Source organism: Elephas maximus, chromosome X (genome assembly GCF_024166365.1).
Source record: "Elephas maximus indicus isolate mEleMax1 chromosome X, mEleMax1 primary haplotype, whole genome shotgun sequence".
Lineage (NCBI taxonomy): Eukaryota > Metazoa > Chordata > Mammalia > Proboscidea > Elephantidae > Elephas > Elephas maximus.
In genome coordinates, this window is record NC_064846.1 from 147,932,392 (window position 1) to 147,959,568 (window position 27,177).

Consider the following 27,177-nt stretch of genomic DNA (forward strand, 5'->3'; position numbering starts at 1 on the left):
GATATTTGAAGAGAAGCCTGAAAGAAATGAGAAAGAAAGCTATACGGATATCCAGGGAATGAGCATTTCTGGAAGGTTTGTGGAAGGTAACTACCCTGCCATAGGACCATGCTCTGTGCCTCCAAGGAACACACAGGAGCCATTATCATTGACTGAAGTGAACAAGAGGAGAGGTTTGGGAGATGAGTTTACAGAAGTACCTAGAGGCCAGTTTAGGCAGGCCTTGGAGACTGATTAGACGTTCAGAGAGCACCAAGAGAATTTCCTTTTCCTTCTCTAAAATTCAGTACTAGAACTGTGTCGGCCTGTTTAGGGAATAAACCATACCAAAGAAGATGCAGGCAAATTGACATTATGAATATGAAACACGAGCTCTGTCATTCACAGTTTCTTTTCTAAGCCTAAAAAATGTCCCTATACTGGAGTTGCTTTCTTGGTCATTCAGGTAAATAGAGCCAGTGACTAAAGTTTTATAAGATTAAACAAAAATGAAACATACCTTTCAAAATTACAGGAGGGTTTGAACAAGTTTTATGCATCTGAACAGAAAACAGCATTCCTTTTATAATAATTATACTTTGAGATACATGATGAAATGGTTGAAATAAACAATACGCACTTTTAAAGGTGTCAAAAGTTGTATAGTGGCAGATACATATTCATAGGCCCAAAAGGGTGGAAAAAAACAAAAAAGAGAAGAAGGAAAGACGAAGAAGCAGGGACTTATTTTTTTCCTACCTTCTCTGCATCTTCTCTTTACCCCAGTGCTGGATGGATAAGACAAGGATTTAAGGGTCATCTTCGACGGGAAGGAGTTTGTGCAGATTTGCCAAAACAGAACTTAACAGTCTCTGGAAGGATGGCCTGAGGCTAAAAGAAACAGCTCTTCTTGAGGTCCTTTCCCCAAACACAAAATTGCATTCTTTTCAGACCCCTTCAAGAAACCAGTGTGTAAAGGGTTTCAATGCTGTATATGTTGCAATGAGTTTTTACTGAATTAGTAGCAACAGGCTTCTGGCCTTAAGGAAGTTACTGGTAACAGACTTGCCCTCCTGCTATAAACAAGTAGAAAAGTGGACAAGCTCTATTAAAAAGCAGCTTTTGCATGTTGGACAACAGAATAGTGCATTTTGGAGACTGCCCAAGAGGAGAAGCCCTGGTAGTGGTTGAGCTTGGCTGCTAACCAAAAGGTTGGTGGTTCGAATCCACTAGGCACTCTTTGAAAAATCCTATGGGGCAGTTCTGCTCTGTCCTATAGGGTCGCTATGATTTGAAATCAACTCCATGGCAGTGGGGTTGGTTTTTACCGAGAGCACTGTTCTGGGCCCCTTGACTTGTGCTATTGCGTCCCCATCCCACATCACTCTCGGACAGGGACCCATTCTCTGCAGTGTTTTCAGGAGGCAGATGACTCAAGACGTGGAGGGATGTGACATTTCCTGGGAAGCCTTTAGTCCAAGACACAGGAACCAAGATCAGGACATCCATGAGTGAGGACTGGGAAGATTAACACCCCAAAATATAGTGATCACCCAGAGGCCGACTGGCACCTGCTCTCAAACCTCAAAAGCCCCAGGCAGGGCTGTCAGGCTGACCATCCCCTCACTTATCCTTTAGAGTTCTAAGGGACTTGAGAGCCTTTGCCTAAGAAGGGCACCTCAAGTCAGTAGATGCAGGAGTCTCAGTCTCTGATAGATATCAAGCTGATGACCCTGAATGAGGATGATGGAAGGACCCAGACAGAATAGTGGTATCCCATAGAGACTCATCTCTGCTGTCACTCCTTCAAAGTCCTGAAGAGCTGTGGACAGATATGCATCACCCGGATTCCAAATCATGGTGTCATGAAGCTGTGGACCTTGATCATAGAGGATCTTCAGGAAGTAGAGGGTAGATTCTCAGAACTGATGGGGTGTCAACGTGACGACCCTGACTGAGGAATGAGGGAACCATCCACCCCAGAACAGAGAAGTCCCCAAAAAGTCCCTTGCCCTGCTGCTGTATTAGTTGGGATGCAAAGCTCAGAGCTATCAGAGGAAGCACTACCCTCATTTCCTTCCCAGAAATGGCTATGCAGAGATTGTCCCAGGTCCTTGGTACATTTCAGAAGGGCCTAGTTCTGCAGAGGGAGGACACCTAGGCCGTAGGAGGTAGGATAAGGATCCTTCCTCTTATGAAGGGATCTACAAAACAAAGGGCTCCTCACAGAGTCCACCCCTGTTCACAGTTCTGTGAGATCCTGGCAAAACTGTCAGTCTGAGGCACCCCTTTATTTCCTCCTGTAGGGTTTCTATGTGGCAAGGGCTTTTGTCTAATTGGGGGTGGAAGGGAGAGCAGTTATAGTTCTCGAGCAGGAATAGCCTTAGGACCTAACAGGAGTCAAAGTGAAGACCCTGTGTGTTTTGAGGACACCCCCATCAAGAGAAAGACCCCGATACAGGGCTCAGGCCATGTTTTGATCCTAGAAAGCACCAGGCAGAGTTATCAGCCTGAGGTGCCTCCTCATTTCAGCACTAAGGGTGTCAGGGAGGGAAGGCCTTGGTCCAAATGGGCGCCGCCCATTATGCACAGAGTGGAGTGTTGTCCCTAACTGTAGTAAGGTGTGGACCCTGAGTGCTAAAGGGGCGACCTACCCCCAAAACAGGGTCTTCTCAGAGCGCTGACCCAGAGGGCACTCCTTTGAGGCCCCAGGCAGGGGTAGCTTGAGGCACGCAATGACTGCCCCTTCTAGGGTCTCTGTGAGGTGTCTTGTTCTCAACCTGTAACTCAGGTCTGTATAGGCCGAATCCCCAGACTCTGATAGGTATCAAGATGAGGACCCTGAGTTGACTACAAAGAGATCACTCAAGTCTGCACAGTGGGCTCTCAGGCATCGCGCCCTTGCTGTCGGCCCTTGGAGGAACCCCCCCAACAGCTTTGGCCTTTAGAGGGCCCCCTCCAGCCCTGGCTGGATGTGATGTATCCTGACGTCCTGTCTTCTGCACAGGAAGTGCCGGAAAGTTGCCACCCCTGATCTGAGGGGCACGGCTCATCATCGGAGGAGGGTGGAGTCTCAGGACTGGTCAGAAATCCAGGTGAGGACCCTGAATGTGAGCTAAGGGAAGCACCTAACTTAGAACAGAGGATGTACCACGAAGTCTCAACCCCCAACCGCCAGCCACAAGGCCACCAGGCCGATGTTAGCCTGGAGAGTCTCAGGAACGGGTAGGCCTTTGTCCAAGGAAGCATCCAAGTTCTCAGGAGAGAGGAAAGCTAGACCCTAACTGGAGGTGAGGCGAGGACCCTTAGTGCTAATGAGGAGGCCACCCCGCAAATGAGGGACTGCTGACCACCCACCCCTGCTGTCACCTCTGGGAGCCCCCGGGCAGGGGTAGCAAGATGTAGAGCACCCCGACTTCCCTCTAGGGAGGTGAGGGCCTTGCACTGAGCCAGAAGTCCCACCCCTGGTTTCAAATGGACTCACGTTAGTAGACGGAGGAATCCCTGGTCCTACCCAGAAGCAAGGTCAAAAGCCTGAGTGAGGAATGAAGGGGCCACCAGTTGAGAACTCTAGGAGCAGGTAACCCACACTGCCCTTGCCAGGCCTAGGATTCCCAAAACAGCCTGCAAAGGATATGGGTCACTCTGACTTCCAACTCTGAGGTCTCAGGAAGGTGTAGTTTTTGGTCTGAGGGGTGTGGCCTCATGACAGCAGAGGGTGGGGTCCCAGGAATGGTGCAGAGTGAAGGGAAGACATGACTGAGGTACTGGGACCACTCAACCCAAAGTGGGGAGGATTGCAGTGGGATTTGCTAATGCCATTAGCCCTGGAATCCCAGGAAATATCTGGCAAGTTTAGGTGACTCTGGACTTCTGTCTGAAGCGTCTGAGGGAGATGAGCGCCTTTGTTTAAGCCCAATTCAGGAGATAGAAGGATCCCAGAACCTGGTGGGAGTCAAGGTAAAAATCATTTAGAAGGCAACAGGGAATTGACTGCTCTACTTCCCTCTCCCAAGAAGAGAGGAGGATGCAGCAAAGCCTCCCACTGCTCTTGCCCCAGGGGAGCCACGGTCAGAGGTGTCAGGCTGAGGTGCCCCCTGGTTTGTTCCTAGGGACACATGGTCTCAGGGACATGAGGTCCTTGGACTAAAGGAGAGTCTTTTTCATCAGAGGCAGGAGACTTGGTCCCTAGTAGGAATCAAGGTCAGGATACATAGTTATGATGAGGTGACTTCTCCCAGAAATGAGGGGGAAATATAGAGCCCAGCACTGCTTTCAGACCTGGAGGACCTGGGTATGGTGACGTAGTGAGTTGCACTCACTAACTCCCAGGGCATCTCAGGGAGGTAAGGGACATGGTGAAAGGGGGCAGCCATGGTGAGAACCTGGTGGAGGACTGAGGCCTCCAAGGAACCCCAGACAGAACAGACCCCACTGTGCTGTCATCACTGAGACAACCTGCCAGGAGTGGTGGCTGAGCTGCTCCTTTAGTTCCTGCTTGTGAGTCCCAGAGGGATTTGAGGTGTCAAGTTAGAGTAGCATAGGGGATGTGCCCTGGCCCTGCCAGCAGGTGAAATGATGGCCCTAAGAGTGAACTTAGAAGAACCCCGTATAACCCAGTACAGAGTCCATAGTGCCAGGCCCTGCTGTCACCCCGGTAAGCCCCAAGCATGGCTGGCAATCTACAAACTAAACCTTCCTCTAATTTCCTCTCTAGGGTCCTGAGCAGGACACTAGGAGCCTTGTGGGGTCCTAGAGCAGTGCCCTCCAAGAATCCTGCAAAGGCAGCATTTGTTAAAGCCAAGGAGGCATCTCTCTGCTGCAGGGGTGCACAACCTCTCAGCCTCCCTCCTCCAGTGGGCCCACATCACCTGCCCTCCATACACTCCTGCCTGCTGTCCTTGACCAGAGTCATCATGCCTCGTGGTCACAAGAGTAAGCTCCGTGGCAGTGAGAAACGTCGCCAGGCCAAAGGTGACACCCACAGTGTCGATGGTGCTCAGGCCACTGTAGCACAGGAGGAACGGTCCCCTTCTTCCTCTCCTTTTGGGGGGTTTCCCCCGAGCTCCCCTGCTACTGCCGTTCCCCAGGGGCCTCAGAGCATCCCGCCCATCACCACTGCTGCTGCAGGTGCTTCATGCACAAGAGCTGCTGGAGGGGCCGAGGGCCAAGATGAGGGAGGTCCAAGTTCCTCTGCGGCCCCAGCCCCCACTGAGAGGTCTCAAAGAGACCCCGTAACCCGGAGGGTGAGCATGTTGTTGCAGTTCCTGCTGTACAAGTATAAAATGAAAGAGCCCATTACGAAGGCAGAAATGATGAAGATCATCAACAAAAGGTACAAGGAGCACTTCCCTGACATCCTGAGGAGAGCCTCTGTGCACCTGGAGGTGGTCTTTGGGCTTGACCTGAAGGAAATCGACTCCAAAGGTCAATCCTATGCCGTTGTCAGCAAATTTGAGATCAGCAAGGAAGAGAATTTTATTGGTAGCAGGGGGTTTCCCAAGAATGGGCTCCTGATGCCTCTCCTGGGCATGATCTACAGGAATGGTGACCGGGCCACCGAGGAGGAGATGTGGGCATTCCTGAATGTGCTGGGGATCTACGATGGGAAGTGGCACTTCATGTTTGGGGAGCCCAGGAAGCTCATCACCAAAGATTTGGTGCAGGAAAAGTACCTGGAGTACCGGCAGGTGCCCAACAGTGATCCTCCATGCTACGAATTCCTGTGGGGTCCCAGAGCCCACACTGAAGCCAACAAGAAAAAAGTCCTGGAGTTTTTGGCCAAGATCAGTGCTACAGACCCCAGTGCCTTCCAAGCTCTGTATGAAGAAATTTGGAGATTGAAGACGAGAGAGCCACAGGCAGAGAATGGGCCTGGGCTGGTCCTAATGCCAGGGCAAGGGCCCCTTTCAGGGTGAAGTCCAGCTTGTCCTCCCACCCCTAGTGAAGTGTGATGGAGATTCTTCACTTTGTTGTTGAAAATGGCTGTTAACCTTCTAATTAGTGGAGGCAAGGTGGGGCTGGAGGGAGCACGTGTATGTCTTCTTGTGTTCCTATTATACTCGAGTGACTTGTAGATTTCGCTCGGTTTTTGTATTTTTCAAATGTTCTTTTTAATTGAAGGTTTACTGAGTTTCAGAATCTGAATTCATCCTTATGCATTTATTGCTTGATTTTTGTATTGTGTAAAACAAATTGAAAATCCTTGAATCTTTTTTCATGATCTAGTGCCAGTTAACATGGCATCAGGATAGGGATAACCTTGGAAATTTTAAAGTGTCTGCAGAGAGCAGTTGGGATCACAAGGTAAAGGTGGAAATATATAAAAAAGTTGGTCAACTCCTGGTTTCCCTTATTCCTTCTGGTAAAAGTAAAATATACATGCACCTGGATTCGTTTAGCTTATTCAGAGATATGGGAGAAAATAAATCGTGATGATTTCTAGTTCTTGTTCACTGGTTCTTATTTTCCCCAAAGAGTAATTGAGCGTCTGCTCTTTGGAAGGCTTCACGCTAGTACTGGGGACATTTAGGCAAAGACACTGCAGCCCCTGTGCATAGATTTTAAAGTATAAGAGCAGCTATGAAATAAGAGGAGGTAGAGATACTCTCCAAGACCTAAGGACTAGTACAAAAGGAGTGTGCACTTCAGGGATCCCTCTGGTGTAAATGCCCTGAGGGAGGTCAGTTTGGGGCCTTGGGACACTTTGATCTCTCATGGTGGGGGTGGGGGGATGGTGTTGGGGAGTGGATTTTCACAGTAGGCTACATGGGGTGGACAAGGGTAGGGGGTGGGTAAAGTGGATTGGGTGTGGCAGGGGGAGTCCAGATGAGGCTGTGGTGGGGGGTGAGCAGGGCCAGACACTCCCATGATGTGTATCAGCCTGGAGAGGCTGAGCCTGGAATGGAAACCAGCTCTTCCCAGTTACTCTGGGTTTGTGGACAAACCAGAGAGGAATTCCCTCCTGGGTCAGGGCTGGAAGATGCCCTGTGTTCTTGTCCCAGTGCACTTGAACACATGCAGAGACTGGGTGTGATATGCACAGTGTGTCCACGGAGTTCCTGACAAATAGGGAACTACTCCTTCGTGTCAGGAAGCCACTGTTAGAAGCCTCTCGTGCTGAGCTGGGGGAGCCAGAGCCCATGCCATTGAAAGGACTTTAGAATTAGGTTACCTTGAGTGTCATTTGGCAAACCCCAGGTGAGGACTAGACTCTTGGCCGTGGTGATGTGAATAAAAATTGGGGTGACTTAGCTGGAAGTGCAGCTGGAAGGGTGAGTTGTTGGTCCTAACAATAATTCTAGGAGTTTTGTGTTGCATTAAACTGAGGCAGCCTGCTCCACACGCACATTAAATATCATACTGCCTAATATGGATTGAATTCCCCCCTCCCCAAATAGTTGTTGTGATTCCTAACCCTATTCCTGTGGATATAATCCCATCTGGGCATAGGATTTCTTTGTTATGTTAATGTTACAGTGTTAGTATAGGGCCTGTCTTAAGTCAACCCACCAGTGGCTCCACTGCAAAGAGGTGTGGCCCTCTTCCTCCATAGAGATTACAGCTTTGGAAATGCTATGGGGCATTTCTGTTTCGTCCTATAGGGAGGGAATCAAATCAATGGCAGTGCGTTTAGTGTTTTTGTGGGGCTTTTATTTTATTTTTTGTCGGGGTTTTATTAACTCAATCTCTACGGAGATATAAAAGAGCAGATTGAGCAAGCAGTGAACCAAGTAAGCACAGATAGGGGAAGATTGGTACCATGCCACCTGAGATCTCCAAGGAACCAAGAAACAGAAGCTGAACAAAGACAAGAACCTTCCCCCAGAGCCAACAGAGAGAACAAGCCTTCCCTTAGAACAGGTGCCCTGGAATCAGACTTCTAGCCTCCTAGACTGTGAGAAAATAAGTTTGTGTGTTAAAGCCACCCACTAGTGCCATTTGTCTTAGAGCAGCACTGGATAAGTTGGACACTACCTAATGGGTGACAAAAAGGTTTGCCCTTGATTACTAACCTGAAAGTTGGAAGTGCGAACCCACCCAGCGGCACCTCAGAAGAAAGGCCAGGCAATGTCTCTGTAAAGACTCCCACCAAGAGAACCCTATAGGTGCAGTTCTACTCTCTAACACACGGAGTTGCACTGAGCCAAAACCAACTCAACGGCAAGAACTTAATATAAAATATAATTTAGTTTTTCTTTCTAAGCAATTATTTTTTCTGATTTCCGTTTTTTTTTTTTCCCCTAGAGCGATGTATATTCTCCGACATCTCCTGGAGAAAACAAAACAAAACTTTCTCAGATACAAGGGTGGTACTGTGTGGTGTCAAAATAAAGTAATAGCTGATATTATTTAAAGACCCAGTATTTGCCAGGTAATTTTGCCAGGTGCTTCACATGCATTTCACAGAATGCACCGGCCCTAGGAGACAGGGCTTATCAAACCCACTTCATAGACGAAGAACCTGGGGCGCTGAGAGTTTGGTAATGTGGGCGAGTCCACGACTCTAGTACACGACCAGGCTGGACTAGACCGCTGGTTCGGATTTGTCTGGAGCCCACACTGTTCCACTCCTCCAAGACAAAGACTGACTTGGTGTCTCTAAAGTCACTTTTCTTCTCACTGCTCCAAAATGTATCTCAGGCAAGAAAAACAATAACTTTGTGCCCAAAGCACTGGCTTGGACTACACAGGCGGAGTTGTAAGAGTAAATGAGAGGTAACGATAAGGAGAAAGCCCGGGTGGAGCAGTGGTTAAGCACTCAGCCGCTAACTAAAAGGCTGGCAGTTCAAACCCATCCAGTGGCTCCACAGGACAAGGACCTGGTGATCTGCCCTCATACAGATTACAGCCCGTGGGGCAGTTCTGCTCTGTCACAGGGGTCACTGTGAGTAGAAACCGACTGGACAGCCCCTAACAGAACAACAGTAATAAGGAAAAGAAAGAGAATATCTGGTGACCTCTATACATGCTACGCCAGATGACCTGAGAAGATGAGGGGCTCACAAAACCATCCTGGGGAGCCCCTGCCTGGAGAAAATATATCTATTAGAGCAGAAATCACATGACACTCTACGTGTGGCTGATGAAAAGAAGGGATAGCTGAGATTTTTTTTTCTCTGACAGCATAGACCACCTGTCCTGGGCCTCCTGCCTTGTGCTGCAGCTTCCTCATCTCACATGACTCCTGGGACAGGCACCCATTTCTTTGATTAAAAACTGCTCATGTTTTTAGTCAAAGATACAGGAACCAACATAGAGACCCCCATGTAGGAAGACTGGGGAAACCAGCACACTACAGTTTAGGAGTCACCCAGAGACTGACTGGCACCTGCTCTAACTTAGTCATCTAGTGTTGCTGTAACAGAAATACCACAAGTGGATGGCTTCAACAAAGAGAAATTTATTTCTTCACAGCAGAGTAGGCTAAAAGTCCAAATTCAGGGTGTCAGCTCCAGGAGAAGGCTTTCCTCCTCTGTCAGCCTTCTCATATATCTTCCCCAGGACTAGGAGCTTCTCCACGCAGGAACCCCAGGTCCAAAGGACACACTCAGCTCCCAGCACTGCTTTCTTGGTGTTATGAGGTCTCCCCTCTTTGTTTGTTTCCCCTTCCATTTTATCTCATGAGAGAGAAAAGGCAGTAGAGGCCACACCCTAGGGAAACTCCCTCTACATTGGCTCAGGGCTGTGACCTGGGTAAGGGTGTTACAATCTGACCCTAATCCTCTTTAACGTAAAATTACAATCACAGAATGGAGGGCCAGCAAACAATACTGGTAATCATGGCCGAGCCAAATTGATACACAGGATTTGGGGGGGACACAATTCAATCCATGACATGCCCTCTGACCTAGAAAGCCCCAGGCAGGGTGGTCAGGCTGAGCATCCCCTCACTTATCCTTCAGAGTTCTCAGGGACTTGAGAGCCTTGGCCTGAGAAGGGCACCTCAAGTCAGTAGATGCAGGAGTCTCAGCCTCTGATAGACAACAAGGTGATGGTCCTAACTGAGGATGATGGAAGGACCCAGCCAGAACAGTGGGGTCCCATAGAGTTCTACCCTGGCTATCAGTCCTTGCAGCTCTAGAACAGCCCTGTCTGGATGTAGCTCAGGGGACCCAAGTCAGCGGGGAACTAGATGAGGGGAGCAGTCTCAGGTCAACAGAGCATGGAGTCCCATGACAAGTCAAGTGTCAGGGTGAGGACCCTGAAGGAACAATGAGGAACTCTTTACATTGGGCTGCTAATCCAAAGGGTGAACATTCCAGTCCAACCAGAGGCACCTCAGAAGAAAGGCCTGGCAATCCAGTTCTGAAAAATCAGTCATTGGAAAGCCCATGGAGCACAGTTGTTCTTGGCACACATGGGGTTTCCATGAGTTGGAATCAATGCAACAATAACTGGTGAGGTTGTGAACTGCCTTAGTTTCTGTTAAGGGTCACATCCCCCACTTATACCCTTCACTTCATCTCGCCTTTGAGTTTCAGAGGAAGAGACGTCCAGGAATCCTTCTGGATCCTGAAAATTCTTGGTCCTTTGAACTCATCTTTCCATTCAGAAGTTTATTTTGCTTTGTTCATCAGCAGCTTTCCCTTTGCAGTGAATATGTGAAAATATCATGAGAGGTATAAGCAGTAATAGACATGGGAACTATCTTTATAGAACAAAGAAAATGATAGCTAAAATTTATTGGGTGTTTTCTATATACCATCTTGCATGTTAATCTTTTAGCATACATTAGTTCATACACCAGCCCTATTATTGACCCCATTTTACAGATGCAGAAATGGAGGTTCAGCGAACGTTATTTGCTTTAAGTCACGGTAAGTGATGGAATTCAGATCTTTCGTCAGTGCTTTTGCTCTGAACTATTATACTTAAAAACAGATATAAAGAAACCTAGGAATTTATTCTTATCTCTGAAGGTAACTTCTGTATCAATGAAGAGAATGCAACTCTCCTTTCTTTATCTTTAAGGGCCTATCTAGCTACCTTTGACTATGATCCAAAATAAAAAGTCTTTAACCTGAGTCCAGTTCCTTGGCACTTACACGTTTCTTCATATCTTGTTCATTATTATCTGTCCTCCTTTATCAGGAAACTAAATTTTTATTATTTCATTTTTTATTGTATGTTACATGAAGGTTTACAGAGCATACTAGCTTCTTATTATAAAATTAGTACACATATTATTTTGTGACATTGGTTGCCAACCCCAGGACATGGGAACAGACTCTTCTTCTTGACCTTGGGTTCCCTGTTACCAGCTTTCCTGTCCTTTCCTGCCTTGTCATCCTCACCCCTGGGCTGGTGTGCCCATCTAGACTCATTTTGTTCTTTGGGCCTGCCTAATCTTTACCTGAAGGGTCATCCGTAGGAGTGACATCAGTACTGAGGTATAATGGTGTCCGGAAACATTCTCTCGTGATTGATCCACTCTCTATCAGACAGTAAATCTGGTCTTCTTTTTTTTTTTTTTCTTTCTTATGAGCTAGAATGTTGTTCTACATCTTTGTCCATCTGTGTCCACAATCCCCTATTGTGATCACTGTCAGAGCAGTCAGGGATAGTAGCCGGGCTCCATCTAGTTGTTCTGTACTCAGTCTGGTGGAGCCTGTGGTTGTTGTGGTCCATTAGTTCTTTGGACTAATCTTTTCCTTGTGTCTTTGGTTTCCTTCATTCTCCTTTGCTCCTGATGGGGTGGGATCAGTGGAGTATCTTAGATGGTTGCTCACAGGCATTTAAGGCCCGAGATGCTATTCAGCAAAGTATAACGTAGAACATTTCTTTATAAACTCTCTTATCCCAGTTAAGCTGGAGTCTCCCGGAGACCGTGGTCCCCTCAGCCCTCAGCCCAGTAATCTGGTCGCTCAGGGAGTTTGGATGTGTCTATGGAGCTTCCATGACCTTTCCTTGAATAAGTTGTGCTGGCTTCCCCAGTACTGTCTACTGTCTTACCCTTCACCAAAGTTACCACTAGGATACCAAAACTCCTAACGGTAGTTGTTCGGCAAGAGGATATTCTTTCCATTGAAATAGTTTTTTACTATTTGAATTTTTGTACAATGTGCATGTATTACATTTTCAACAAAATTTTAAACCTAATTCGAACGTAATATCCTTTGAAATTCAACACAATTCTAAAAGATAATACTAAAATAATGATCTTTTTAGAATAATTATCCTTTTAAAAATGAACACTGGGAAAAGGTAATTGGATCTAAGGCTATCTCTACATGATGTCAACCCAACGAGCGGTTTATTCATTGGGTGAAGATTTTGGGGGTTCGAGTCAATGCAGAGGTGCCTCAGAAGAAATGCCTGGTGACCCATTTCCAGAAAATTCGGTCACTGAAAAGCCTGTGGAGCCTAGTCCTACCCTGACACACATGGGATTGCCAAGAGTTGTAATCAACTGGACAGAAAGAGGTTTGGTTTGGTTTAGGACAGACCTCAGGGTCACACTGAGATGATTTAGAATTTGTGGAGATTCAGCAAGGTGACTTATTCATAAAGTACCTCTTCTAGTGCCTGATATGTTTAATGTATTTTAAAATGCTTTCCAGGCTTGGAGTCTTCTAAAATAATACAAACCCGAAGGAGGTATTTGCATCTCTGGTGGAATTGTGGCCTAGGATAGATGTGTTAGGGAGCCCCCAAAAGGATAGACAGAAGCTAAAGGAAACTAACAAGATGACCAAGGCTTCAGTCTTCAGTTAAAAAGGGATGTTGCTGTGAATTGGGAGTCCCTGTGTGGTGCAAATGGTTAACACTTTACATTGGGCTGCTAATCAAATGGTTGGAGGTTCTGGTTCAACCAGAGGCACCTCGGAAGAAAGTCCTGGCAATCCAGTTCTCAAAAATCAGCCATTCGAAATCCTATGGAGCACAGTTGTTCTCTGGCACACATGGGTTCGCACTGAGTTGGAATCAACTCAACACTAACTGGTAAGGTTGTGAAGTGCCTTATTTTCTCTTGGCAGCCACATCTCCCCTTTATACCCAGCACGTTATCTCTCCTTTGAGTTTGAGAAGAAGAGACATGCAGGAACCCTTCTCGCTCCTGAAAATTCCTGGTCCTATGAACTTGCCTTTCCTTTCAGAAGTTTATCTTCCTTTCTTCACCAGCAAATTTCCCTTTGCAGTACATATGCTAAAGTATCATGAGATCTACCTGGTGCATTTTTTTCACCTGTCCATAAGTGGCCACCTTGATTACCCTCCCTGTTGTCCAAGCCTTGGGAAGCCCCTTCCCATACTTACCCTGGACTTCGCCATAGTGTTTGCTTTGCTCAATGGGATAATAGCAAACATGACACAAGTAGAGACTTTTAAAGATATCTTGTGACCACCACCATGTGAACAAATGCAGGCTAAACTGCTGGATGGTGAATGCTGAATGGCGTAAATACCTCCTTTGCCCTTGCCAACAGAAAGACAGACAGCCAAATAAGAGACATCTGCGTGAGGCCATGGACCATCAGCTGACCACAAACTCAGGAGTGAACCCAGACAACACTACATGGTGCAGAGATGTGCCATCCCAACTGAAACCACGGACTCATGAACAAATTAATGGCTGTTGTTTTAAGCCACTAAATTTTGGCATGGTTTGTTATATGACATAAATCTTTACTTAACTATATAACCTTTCCAGCTACAGCATTTTCTTCCATTCATTGCCAAACATTTTATTTCCTATCAAATACTCACTTATGTAACACATAATAGTATAAGTATACTACGTGATAGGGACTGTGAAAGCAATAATGCATAGAATAGGAAGCAATAACAGACATTGCAGCTATCTTTATGGAACAAAGAAAATGATGATGGCTAAAATTTATTGAGTGTTTTCCATGTAACTTCTAGCATGTTAATCTTTTAGCATACATTAGTTCATACATGAATTTTATTCTTGACCCCATTTTACAGATGCAGAAATGGAGGTTCAGGCAATGTTAAGATATTTGCTTTAAGTCACAGTAAGTGGTGGAATTCTGATCTTTCTCCAGCACCTGTGCTCTGGACCATTATCCATTAGTTTAGGAACAGTTATATAGAAACCTAGGAATTCAGTCTTAGGTCTGACAGTAACTTCTGCGTAAGTGAAGAGAATGTTAACTCTCCTTTCTGTATCTTAAAGGTTCTGTCTAGCTGCCCATTTACTGTGATCCAGAATAAAAAGTCTTCTTCTGACTCCATTTCCTTGCCCCTTAGACTTTGCTTCATGTCTTGTCTATTAGTATCTGTCCTCTTCTATGAGGAAACTAATTTTTTTTTATTGTACTTTAGATGAAGGTTCTAGGGCAAACTAGTTTCTTATTAAACAATACACATACTGTTTAGTGACAAGGGTTGTCAGCCCCAAGACATATCAACACTCTCCCCTTCTCGAACTTGTGTTCCCTGTTACCAGCTTTCTTGTCCAGTGCTGCCTTCTCGTCCTCGCCCCTGGTCTGGTGTGCCCATTTAGACTCATTGTTTTTTAATGGGCCTGCCTAATCTTTGGCTGAAGGGTGAACTTCAGCAGTGACGACAGTACTGAGCTATAGGGGTCTCTGGGGGCATACTCTTGGGATTCTCCAGTCTCTGTGAGACACTAAGTGTGTTTTGTGTGCATGTGTGTGTGTGTGTGAGTAGAATTTTATTCGACATTTTTCTCCTGCTCTGCCCAGGACTCTCTATTCTTGATGCCCCTCAGAGCAGTCAGTGGTGGTAGCCTGGCACCGTCTGGTTGTACTGGACTAACTCTGGTGGAGACCGTAGTAGCTGTGGTCCATTAGTCCTTTGGACTAATCTTGTCCTCGTATCTTTATTTTTCTTCATTCTCCCTTACTCCCAAAGGAGTGAGACTAGTAGAGTATCTTAAATGGCCGCTGACAGGCTTTATGATCCCAGATGCTACTCATCAAAGTAAGAATATAGAACATTTTCATTGTAAACTATGTTATTGCAATTGAACTAGATGTTCCCTGAGACCATGGACCCCACAGCCCTCAGCCTGTAACTTGGCCCCTCAGGGAGTTTGGATGTGTCTATGGAGCGTCCATGGCCTTGCCTTGGATAAGTTGTGCTGGCTTCCCCAGTATTGTGTACTGTCTTCCCCATCACCAAAGTTACCACTAGGATACAAAAACTCTTTAACAGTAGTCGTCTTCGGGAAAGAGGACATTCTTTCCATTTAAACAGTTTTTTACTATTTGAATTTTATGTAGTAGTTTTTCAACAAAACTTTAAACCTAATTTGAAAGTAATATCTTCTGAAATTCAACAAAATTTTAGAAAAAGATAACATTAAAATATTTTTTTTGTAATAAGTATCCTTTTAAAAGTGAACAGTGGGAAAAGGTAATTGGATCTAAGGCTAGCTCTACATGGCATCAACCCAACGAGCAGTTTATTCATTGGGGGAAATATTTTGTGGCTTGAGTCAATCCGGAGGTGCCTCAGAACAAAGGCCTGGCAATCTATTTCCAAAAAATCACTCATTGAAAACCCTATGGAGCAAACCCAGTTGTACCGTGACACACAATCAGTTGCCATGAGTTGTAATAAACTTGACTGAAAGAGGTTTGGTTTGGTTTTGGATAGACCACAGAGTCAAACTGAGATGATCTAGAATTTGTGGAGAATCAGCAAGAAGGCTTACTCAAAAAGTACCTCCTCTAGTGCTGTTATGTTTAATATATTTTAAAATGCTTTCCGGGCTTGGAGTCTTCTAAACTCATACAAACATGAAGGAGATGTTTGCATCTCTGGTGGAATGTGGCCTAGGATAGATGTGTTAGGGAGCACCCAAAAGGATAGACATAAGCTAAAAGGAAACTAGCAAGATGACCAAGACATCAGACTTCACTAAATAGAGGATGTTGTTGTGAACTGGGAGTTCTTTGGTGGTTTACGATGGGCTTCTAATCAAAAGGTTGCAGGTTTGAGACCAACCAAATGTGCCTTGAAAGAAAGGCCTGGCAAACCACTTCTGGAAAATCAGCCATTGGAAACTGCGTGGAGCACATTTCTTCCCTGGCACACATAGGGTTGCAATGAGTTGAAGTAAACTCAACAGTAACTGGTAAGGCTGTGAACTGCCTTAGTTTCTGTTAAGGGCCATGTCTCCCTTTTACACCCATCACTTCCTCTCTCCTTTTAGTTTCAGAAGAAGAGACATCCAGGAACCCTTTTAGCTCCTAATAATTCTTGGTCCTATGAACTCATCTTTCCTTCATCAGCAACTTTCCCTTTGCAGTAAATATGCTCAAATATCATGAGATCTCTCTGCTGCATTTTTTCCACCTGTGCATAAATGGCCACACTGATTACCCTCCCTTTTGTTCAAGCCTTGGGAAGTTCCTTCCCATACTGACTCTGGGCTTGGCCATAGTGCTTGCTTTTCTCAATGGGATAATATCAAACATGACCAAAGGAGAGACTTGAAAAGACATGACACTGGGGTTTGCCTTCTCTTACTTTTCTTGAGATACCATGTGACCACCACCCAATGTGAACAAATGCAGGCTAGCCTGCTGAATGGCCTAGATATCTCCTTTGCCCCTGCCAACAGAAAGACAGCCAGCCAAGCAAGAGACATGTGAGTGAGGCCGTGGACCACCAGGTGACCACAAACTCAGGAGTGAACACAGACAACACTACATGGTGCAGAGATGTGCCATCCCAACTGAAACCACAGACTCACGAACAACTAAATGGCTGTTGATTTGAGCCACTGAATTTTGGCAGGGTTTATTATGTAACATAAATCTGTACGTTAACTATATAACCTTTCTAGCTTCTGCTTTATTTTCTTCCATTCCTTCCCAAATATTTTATTTCCTACCAAGTAGTTACTTATCTACCACATAATTATATAAGCATACTGTGTGTAGGGACTGTGGTAACCAATAATGCATAAAATAGTGAGCAATAACAGACATAGGAGCTATCTTTATGGAACAAAGAAAATGATGATAGCTAAAATTTATTGAGTTTTCTATGTAGCATCTTCCATGTTAATCTTTTAGCATACATTAGTGCATACACTAACCCTACTATTGACCCCGTTTTACAGATGCAGAAATGGAGGTTCAGAGAACATTAAGATATTTGCTTTAAGTCACAGTAAGTGATGGAATTCAGACCTTTCTCCAGCGCTTGTGCTCTGAGCGCTTATACTTTAGTTTAAGAACACATATAAAGAAACCTAGGAATTCAGTCTGAGCTCTGACAGTAACTTCTGCATCAATAAAAAGAATGTAAGTCTCCTTTATCTTTAAGGGTCTGTCTCGCTACCCTTTTACTATGATGTAAAGTAAAAAGTCTTTAACCTGAGTCCAGTTCCTCACCACTTACGCTTTGCTTCATATCTTATCCATTAGTATCTGTTCTCTACTGGGAAACTAAAGCCTTTTTTTAAATTTTTTATTGTATGTTAGATGAAGGTTTATACAGCAAACTAGTTTGTTATTAAACAATTAATACACATACTGTTTTGCGACATTGGTTGCCAACCCCATGACCCGTCAAATACTGTCCCTTCTCGACCTTGGGTTCCCCAATACCAGCTTTCCTGTCCCTTCCTGCCTTCTTGCCCTTGCCCCTGGGCTGGTGTGCCCATTTGGACTGCTTTGTTTTATGGCCTGTCTAATCTTTGGCTGAAGGATGACCCTCAGGAGTGACTTCAGTACTGATCATAAGGGTGTCTTAGGACCAATCTCTTGGGGTTTCTCCAGTCTCTCTCTGACAGGTGTCAAGGTGAGGACCCTGACTGAGGAATGAGGGAACCATCTGCCCCAGAACAGAGAAGGCCCCACAAAGTCCCTTCTGCCGCTGCTATCTGAATTGGGAAGCACAGCTCAGAGATTCAGACTAAGCACTACCCTCATTTCCTTCCCAGAAATGGCTATGCAGAGATTGTCTCAGGTCCTTGGTACATTGCCGTTGGCCCTAGTTTTGCAGAGGAGGACACCTAGACCCTAGTATGAGGCAGGATAAAGATCCTTCATGTTATGAAAGGATCGACAAAACAAAGGGCTCCTCATAGAGTCCCACCCCTGTTCACTGCTGTGTGAGGTCCCTGCAAAGCAGTCAGTCTCAGGCGCCCGTTTATTTCCTCCTGTAGGGGTTCTGTGTGGCAAAGACTTTGGTCTAATGGGGGGTGGAAGGGAGAGCAGTTACAGTTCTCGAGCAGGAATAGACTTAGGACCTAACAGGAGTCAAAGTGAAGACCCTGTGTGTTTTGAGGGGACCCCCATCAAGAGAAAGACCCCTACAGGGCTCAGCCCCTGCTTTGATCCTGGAAAGCACCAGGCAGTTATCAGCCTGAAGTGCCCCCTCATTTCAGCACTAAGGGTGTCAGGAAGGGAAGGCCTTGGTCCAAAGGGCAGCCCCTTTTATGCAGAGGGTGGGGTCTTGTCCCTAACTGGAATAAGGTGTGGACCATGAGTGTTAAAGGGGCGATCTACCCCCAAAACAGGGTCCTCTCATAGCGCTGACCCAGCCGGTACGTTTGTGAAGCCCCAGGCAGGGGTAGCACGAGGCACGCCCTGAAGGCTCCCTCTAGGGTCTCTATGAGTTGAGGGTCTTGTTCTCAACCTGTGACTCAGGTGTGTATAGGCAGAATCCCCAGACTCTGATAGGTATCAAGGTGAGGACCTGAGTGAGCATAAAGGGACCACCCGAGTCTGCACAGTGGGGTTCCAGGGGTCCCGCCCTTGCTGTCGGTCCTCGGAATCCCCCCAATAGCCTTGGCCCTTAGAGGGCCCCATCCAGCCTTGGCCGGATGTGACATATCCTGGCGTCCTGTCTCCGCACAGGAAGTGCCAGAAAGTTGCAGCCCCTGATCTGAGGGCGCGGCTTATTATCAGAGGAGGGTGGAGTCTCAGGACTGGACAGAGTCCAGGTGAGGACCCTGAGTGTGACCTAAAAGGAGCACCTAACCCAGAATAGAGGAGGCACCACCAAGTCTCTCCCAACCTCCAGTCTCAAGGCCACCAGGCCGACTTCGACCTGGAGAATCTCGGGGACTGGCAGGCCTTGGCCCAAGGAAGCACCCCAGTTTTCAAGAGGTAGGAAAGCTAGACCCTAACTGCAGGCGGGGACCCTTAGTGCTGATGAGGAGGCCTCCCCGCAAAAGAGGGGCTGCCCACAACCCACCCGTGCTCTCAGCTCTGGGAGCCCCCAGGCAGGGGTAGCGAGATGTGCAGCACCCCGACTTCCCACTATGGAGGTGAGGGCCTTGATGTGAGCCATCAATCCTACCCCTGCTTTCGGACGGGCTTAGGTTAGTAGAGGGAGGAATCCCAGGTCCTACCCGGAAACAAGTTTAGAAGCCTGAGTGAGGAATGAAGGGGTCACCAATTGAGAACTCTGGGGTCAGGGAACCCCTGCCGCCATGGCCAGCCCTAGGATTCCCAAAACAGCCTGCAAAGGGAATGGCTCACTCTGACTTTCAACTCTGAGGTCTCAGGAAGGTGTGGTTTTTGGTCTGAGGGATGTGGCCTCATGACAGCAGAGGGTGGGGTTCCAGGAATGGCGTAGAGTGAAGGGAAGACATAATTAATGCATTGGGACCACTCAACCCAAAATGGGGAGGATTGCAGTGGGATTTGCTAATGCCATTAGCCCTGGAATCCCAGGACAAATCTGGCAAGTTCAGGTGATTCTGGACTTCTCCCTGGAGTATCTGAGGGAGATGAGGGCCTTCGTTTAAGCCCCAATTCATGAGATAGAGAGATCCCAGATTATGGTGCAAGTGAAGGTAAAAATCCTTTAGAAGGCACTAGGGAATTAACCCCTCTTCTCCCTTCCCCCAAGAAGAGAGGAGGGTGCAGCAAAGCCTCCTACTGCTATTGTCCCAAGAGAGCCATGGTCAGAGGTGTCAGGCTAAGGTGCCCCCTGGTTTGTTCCTAGGGAAGGATGATCTCAGGGACATGAAATCCTTAGACTAATGGAGAAGCTTATTCAGGAGTGGAAACCCTAGTGGTGTAATGGTTAAGTACCGTGGCTGCTAACCCAAAGGTGGGCAGTTCAAATCCACCAGGCACTTCTTGGAAACTCCATGGGGCAGTTCTACTCTGTCCTATAGGGTCGCTATGAGTGGGAATCAACTCGATGGTAACGGGTACCAACGCGGTACTCAGCAGAGGCAGGAGACACGGTCTCTAATAGGAGTCAAGTTGTGGACACTGAGCCCTGATGAGGTGACTCCTCTCAGAAGAAAGGGGGAAACATTGAGCCCCAACACTGTTTTCAGACCTGGAGGACCTCGGTATGGTTACGTAGTGACTTGTACTCACTAACTGCCAGGGCATTTCGGGGAGGTGAGGGACCTGGTAAAAGGGGACAGCCATGGTGAAGACCCTGGTAGAGGACTGAGACCTCCAGGGAACCCCAGACAGAACAGGCCCCGGTGTGCTGTCATCATTGAGATGCCCTGCCAGGAGTGGTGGCTGAGCTGCTCCTTCAGTTTCTGCTTGTGGGTCCCAGAGGGAGTTGAGGTTTTAGGGTCATAGTAGTAGAGGGGAGATGCTCTGGCCCTGCCAGCAGTTGATATGATGGCCCTAGGAGTGAAATTAGAAGAACTCCCAATAACCCCATAAAGAGAGTCCCTACTGTCAGCCCCTGCTGTCACCCCAGTAAACCCCAATCTGCAACTTAATCCTTCCTCTAATTTCCTCTACAGAGTCCTGACTGGGACAATAGGAACCTTGTAAGGTCCTAGAGCAGTGTCCTCAAAAATCCTGCAGAGGTGTCGGTTGTGAAAGCCAAGGAGGCATCTCTCTGCTACAGGGCGCACACCTTCTCAGCCTCCCTCCTCCAGTGGGCCCACATCACCTGCCCTCATTTCTCTCTCCTGCCTGCTATCCTTGAAGAGGGTCATCATGCCTCGTGGTCATAAGAGTAAGCTCCGCGCCCGCGAGAAACGCCGCCAGGCCCAAAGTGACACCCACAGTGTCCAGGGTGCTCAGGCCACTGCAGCAGAGGAGGAAGGGTCACCGTCCTCTTCCTCTCCTCCTTTCGGGGGGCCTCCCCAGAGCTCTCCTGCTTGCACTCCCCAGGGGTCTCAGAGAGCCCCATCCACCACCACTCCTCCTGCAGCTGCTTCAGGCAGAAGAGCTCCTAGAGGGGTCGAGGGCCAAGATGAGGGAGGTCCAAGTTCCTCTATTTCCCGAGCCCCCAGTGAGAGGTCACGTAGAGACCCTCTAACCAGGAGGGTGATCATGTTGTCCCAGTTCCTGCTGTCCAAGTATGAAATGCAAGAGCGCGTTACGAAGGGAAAAATGATGAAGATCATCAACAAAAGGTACAAGGAGCACTTCCCTGAGATCCTGAGGAGAGCCTCTGAGTACATCGAGGTGGCCTTTGGCCTTGACGTGAAGGAAGTCGATTCCAAAGGTCAGTCCTATACCCTTGTCAGCAAATTAGAGATCACTGAGGAAGAGAATCTGAGTGGTGGCAATGGGTTTCCCAAGACCGGGCTCCTGATGCCTCTCCTGGCCATGATCTACACGAGTGGAAACCGTGCCACCGAGGAAGAGATGTGGGAATTCCTGAATGCCCTGGGTGTGTACGATGGGAAGACGCACTTCATCTTTGGGGAGCCCCGGAAACTCATCACCAAAGATTTGGTGCAGGAAAAGTACCTGGAGTACCGGCAGGTGCCCAACAGTGATCCTCCATGCTACGAATTCCTGTGGGGTCCCAGAGCTCAATCTGAAGCCACCAAGAGAAAAGTCCTGGAGTTTTCGGCCAAGGTCAAGGATACGTATTCCAATGCCTTCCAAGTCTTCTATGAAGAAACTTGGGGAGATGAGGAAGAGAGAGCCGCAGGCAGAGAATGGGCCGGGACTAGTGTCACGGAGAGTCCAGCAGGCCCTCCCAACCCTACAGAAGTCTGAGGCAGATTCCTCACTTTGTCATTGAAAATGGCTGTTAATCTTCTAAGTATATGGAGCTGGAGGGGTCACATGTATGTCTTCTTGTATTCCTGTTATACTTGAGTGACTTGTAGATTTAGCTCGTTTTTTGTATTTTTCAAATGTTTTTTTTAATTGAATGTTTATTAAGATTCAGAATCTAAAGGTACCCTCATGCATTTATTGCTGCCTTTCAGATTTAGGAGTTAAGAGTTTTATATTCTGTAAAATAAAATGAAAACCCTTGAATCTTTTCTTAGGAATCCAGAACTAGTTAACGTAGTATGTGAATAGAAGTGTTCTTAGAAATATTTAAGGATATGCACAACAGTTAGTTGGGATCACAAGATAGAGGTGGATAAACATAAATTTTGGTCAATTCTTGGTTTCCTTTATTCCATTTGATAAAAGTAAAAAAAACACGTCCCAGGATTTGTTTAGCTTATTCAAGGCTGTTGTAGAAAATAAATCCTGATGATTTGACCTCTTGTTCCCTGGCTCTTATTTTCCCCAAAGAGTAATTGAGCATCTGCTCTTTCAAAGGCTTCATGCTAATACTGGGGCCTTTAGGCAAAGGTGTCAAAGCCCTGTGTATAGACTTTAGAGTCTAACAGCAGCTTTGATACAAGGAGGAGGTTGAGATACTCTCCAAGACCTCAGGACTAGTAGAAAAGGTGTGAGCACTTCACGGTTCCCTCTAAATGCCCTGAGGCAGGTTATTCTGGGGCCTCGGGAAATTTTGCTCTCTCAGTCTGCACTGGAGGAATTTTAAGTTAGGAAACATAGGGTTAGGAAGGGTAGGGGGTGAGAAGAGCAGGTAGGGGTGAGGCTGGTGGCAGAGGCGAGTACAGATGAGGCTGTGGGAGGGGTGCATAGGGTCAGATACTCCCATCATGTGTCTCAGCGTGGAAGGGCTGTGCCTGGAATGGAAACCAGCTCTTCACACTGCCTCTGAGATTGGGGGAAAACCAGAGAGAAGTCTGGGGCAAGACTAAAAATTGACCTGTGTTCTTGTCCCAGTGCTCTTGACAACAAGTGCTGACTGTGTGTGTTATGCATATCATTTCCAGGGTTTCTGAGAAATAGGGAGATACTCCGTGTAAGGAAGCCAGTATTAGTAGCTTTTTGCCTTTGGCTGGGGGATCCAGAAGCCATGCCATTCAAAGGACAGTAAAATGAGGTTGTCTTGAGTGTCATTTGGCAAACACCAAGTGAGGTTTTGGCCGTGGTGATGAAAACTGGGGTGACATAGATGGAAGGGCAGTTAGAGGGGAAATTGTTGGTCCTTGACAGCACTTCTAGGAGCTTTGTGTTGTATTAAACTAGGACAGCCTACCCACATGCACATTAAAAATATACCCCCTAGTATGGATTGAATTTACCCGCCATGTCACTCCAAAACAAGTGCTGTAAATAATGGCCCAGTAACTATCCTTATAATGAAATTTGGGAATACGTGTTATGTTAAAGAGAGGGGATTGTAAGGCATGTATTAAATCAACCCAACACCTTCCCCAGGGCAGAAAGATGCAGCAGTCAGCTTCTGTAAAGATTTACAGCCTCAGAAACGCTATGGGCAGTTCTACTCTGTCCTGTTCCATCCCTATGAGTCAGAATCTTCTGGACAGCAGTGTTTTTTTTTCCCCCTCTGGGGGGTGCCTTAAGTCCAATCATTTTTGAAATATAAAGGAGGTGATTGAGCAAGCAAGTAATCACAAGTGGGGAATGATAGTTGCCATGCCACATAAGACCTTCGAGGAAACAAGAAACAGAAGCTGCAGAAAGACAAGGACCTTCCCCCATAGCAAACAGAGAATTAAAGCTTTGCCCTAAAGCCACCACCCTAAATTCAGATTTCTAGACTTCTAAACTGTGAGAAAGTGAATTTCTATTTGTTAAAGCCTTCCACTTGTGGTATATGTTATAACAGCACTGTTATGACACTCCCTAAGGAGCAATAAAATGCTTTGACCTTGACTACTAACATAAATGTTGGCAGTGCAGACCCATCTAGTGGCACCACAGAAGAAAGACCTGGCAATCTGTTTCTTTAAAATTTATAGCCAAGGAAACCCTATAGGGCAGTTCTATATGGGGTTGCATTTAATTGGAATTGACTGGAAGGCAAGGAGGTATTGTAAAATATTACTTGGTTTTTCTTTCTAAGTAGTAGTCTTCTCATTTGGTTCTTTGTCTTAGAGCGCTGCATATTCTTACAAGCCCTGGAGAAAACAAAACAAAAAATTTTCAGGTGGGTGGGTGGTATTGTGTGGTGTCAAAATAATCATAGTAATAAGTGCCATTCTTTAAAGATTCTATATGCACAGACACTTTCCCTGGTGCTTCTCTCATACCTTGCACACAATGCAGCAGCTCTAGAAGACAGGGCTTATCAATCCCACTTCACAGAGGAAGAACCTGGAGCTCAGAGAGTCTGGTAATGTATTTGAGTTTGCAAGTCTAGTACCTGAGCAAACTAGATTAGACCTGTGGTCTGAATCCCTGTGGAGCCACACTGTTCCCTCACTCCTCCCAGCCAGAGGCTTACCATGTGTCTCTTAATTCACTGTTCTTCTCTCCACTACAAAATGTTTCTCAGGTAGAAAATGAATAACACTGTGCCCAGAGCATTGAGTTGGACTGTATAGCCAGAATATGTGAATACTAAAATAAGTGAGTTATGAATAAGGAAAACATTCAGTGGCTCAGGCCACTGCAGCAGGGGAGGAAGGGTCCCCTCCTCTTCCTCTCCTCCTTTTGGGGGGACTCCCCGGAGCTCCCCTACTGCTGGCATTCCCCAGGGGCCTCAGAGCATCCCGCCCACCACCACTGCTGCTGCAGCTGCTTCGGGCACAAGAGCTGCTGGAGGAGCCGAGGGCCAAGATGAGGGAGGTCCAAGTTCCTCTGTGGCCCCAGCCCCCACTGAGAGGTCTCAAAGAGACCCTGTAACCAGGAGGGTGAGCACGTTGTTGCAGTTTCTGCTGTACAAATATAAAATGAAAGAGCCCATTACGAAGGCAGAAATGATGAAGATCATCAACAAAAGGCACAAGGAGCACTTCCCTGACATCCTGAGGAGAGCCTCTGTACACATGGAGGTGGTCTTTGGGCTTGACCTGAAGGAAGTCGACTCCAAAGGTCAATCCTATGCCCTTGTCAGCAAAATGGAGATCGCCAAGGAAGAGAATTTTATTGGTGGCGAGGGGTTTCCCAAGAATGGGCTCCTGATGCCTCTCCTGGGCATGATCTACAGGAATGGGGACTGGGCCACCGAGGAGGAGATGTAGGAATTCCTGAATGTGCTGGGGATCTACGTTGGGAAGTGGCACTTCATGTTTGGGGAGCCCAGGAAGCTCATCACCAAAGATTTGGTGCAGGAAAAGTACCTGGAGTTCTGGCAGGTGCCGAACAGTGATCCTTCACGCTACGAATTCCTGTGAGGTCCCAGAGCCCACACTGAAGCCAACAAGAAAAAAGTCCTGGAGTTTTGGGGCAAGATCAGTGATAGCGACTCCAGTGCCTGCCAAGACGTATATGAGGAAATATGTAGAATGAAGAAGAGAGAGCTGCAGGCAGAGAATGGGACAGGCCTCGCCCTAATGCCAGGGCAAGGGCCCCTTTCGTAGTGAAGTCCAGCATGTCCTCCCACCCCTAGTAAAGTCTGATGCAGATTCTTCATGTTGTTGTTGCCAATGGCTTTAATCTTCTAAGTAGTGGAGGCGAGGTGGGGCTGGAGGGAGCATGTCAATATCTTCTTATGTTTCTCTTATACTTTAGCAAATTGTAGATTTAGCACATTTTTTGTATTTTTCAAATATTGTTCCTTTTAACTGAAGGTTTATTTAGAGTCAGAATCTAAATTCACCCTCATACATGTATTGCTCTTTTTCAGATTCAGGAGAGCCTTTCTGTTTTGTAAAACAAATTAAAAATTCTTGAATCATTTTTTGTGATCTAGAACCAGTTAACAAGGCATCAGAATAGGGATATCCTTGGAAATGTTCAAGAGTCTGCAATCAGTAGCTGGAATCACAAGATAGAGGTGGAAATACGTAAGTTGGTCAACCTTTGGTTTCCAGGAGAAATAGGGAGCCACTGTTAGTAGCTCCCCTGCTGTTCACATTTACCTCAGAGAGCCCCATCCACCACCACTGCTCCTGCAGGTGCTTTGTGTACAAGAGCTAATGGGAAAGGGAATTTCCTAAGAATGGGCTCCTGATGCCTCTCCTGGGTGTGATCTACAAGAATGGCAACCGGGCCACTGTGGAAGAGATCTAGAAATTCCTGAAAGTGTTGGGGATCTACGATGGCAGGGGGCACTTCATCTATGGGGAGCCCAGGTAGCTCCTAACCAAAGATTTGGTGAAGGAAGAGTACCTGGAGTACTGGCAAGTGCCCAACAGTGATCCTCCATGCTATGAGTTCCTGTGGGGTCCCAGTGCCCGTGCTGAAACCAGCAAGATGAAAGTCCCGAAATTTTTGGCCAAGGTGTATGATGCAGCTCCCAGTGCTCTCCCACTTCACTATGAAGGGGCTTTGAGATATGAGCAAAGGAGAGCTCCAGAAAGAGCTGCAGCCATGGCTGATCCTACTGCAAGGGCCAGTACACATTCCAGAGCCCCATGCAACAGCTCTTCCCACCCCTAGTCAAGTCTGAGGCAGATGACTCACTTTTCTTTTGGTGAGACTCTGTGATACATACATGGATTTGCTTAGGAAATTCAATCTATTAAATTTATTATTTGTCTTCTTACCTACCTGCTCTTTTATTCTCCAAACGTTAACTGAGCTTGTACTCCTGGGAAAAAAAAAAAAGAAGAGTCCTTGATATTCCTGGAATTCTAAGACAACTAAACCTCAGCCTCTGTCCATAGATTTTACAGCAAGAGCAGCTATCATATAAGGAAGAGGGCAAGATACTATCTCTATGAACTAAAGGATAAGTAAAAAGAAAGGTAAGATAGGATTTTCAGATGTGAGCAGTGAGATGTAAATGCCCTGAGGCCTCGGTGGAAGGGTATTTTAAGTTAGGTTTTATGGTGGGAGTGGTACACAGGGCCAGACACTCCCATGATGGGTCTTAGCATAGAGAGGCTGAGCCTGGAATGGAAACCAGCTCTTTACAGTGACACTAGGATTGTGGGTAAAACAGAGAGAAATCCCCTCCTGGGGCAGAACTGGAAGATGTGCTGTGCTCCTGTCCCAGTTCATTTGAACACACGCACTGAATAGGTGTGTTATGCACAGTGCATCCAGGGACTTCCTGAGTAATAAGGGCGACACTCCC

General features: G+C 46.7%; 1 protein-coding gene and 2 pseudogenes across 1 annotated transcript; all 3 read left to right on the forward strand.

The window, feature by feature from the left end:
* Positions 1–4,895: 4,895 nt before the first annotated feature.
* LOC126068848 (melanoma-associated antigen B2-like) lies at positions 4,896–5,923 on the forward strand (annotated as a pseudogene).
* A 14,932-nt stretch (positions 5,924–20,855) lies between these two features.
* Positions 20,856–21,872, forward strand: LOC126068849 (melanoma-associated antigen B2-like). The gene has a single exon (XM_049871539.1). The coding sequence runs from the start codon at positions 20,856–20,858 to the stop codon at positions 21,870–21,872; it is 1,017 nt and encodes a 338-aa protein (XP_049727496.1).
* Positions 21,873–23,121: 1,249 nt separating this feature from the next.
* On the forward strand, positions 23,122–26,537 carry LOC126068850 (melanoma-associated antigen B4-like; annotated as a pseudogene).
* Positions 26,538–27,177: the final 640 nt, after the last annotated feature.

Bases quoted from the DNA above. Each gene is read 5' to 3' on its own strand.
- LOC126068849 (XM_049871539.1), top strand. From the start codon at position 20,856: ATGCCTCGTGGTCATAAGAGTAAGCTCCGCGCCCGCGAGAAACGCCGC.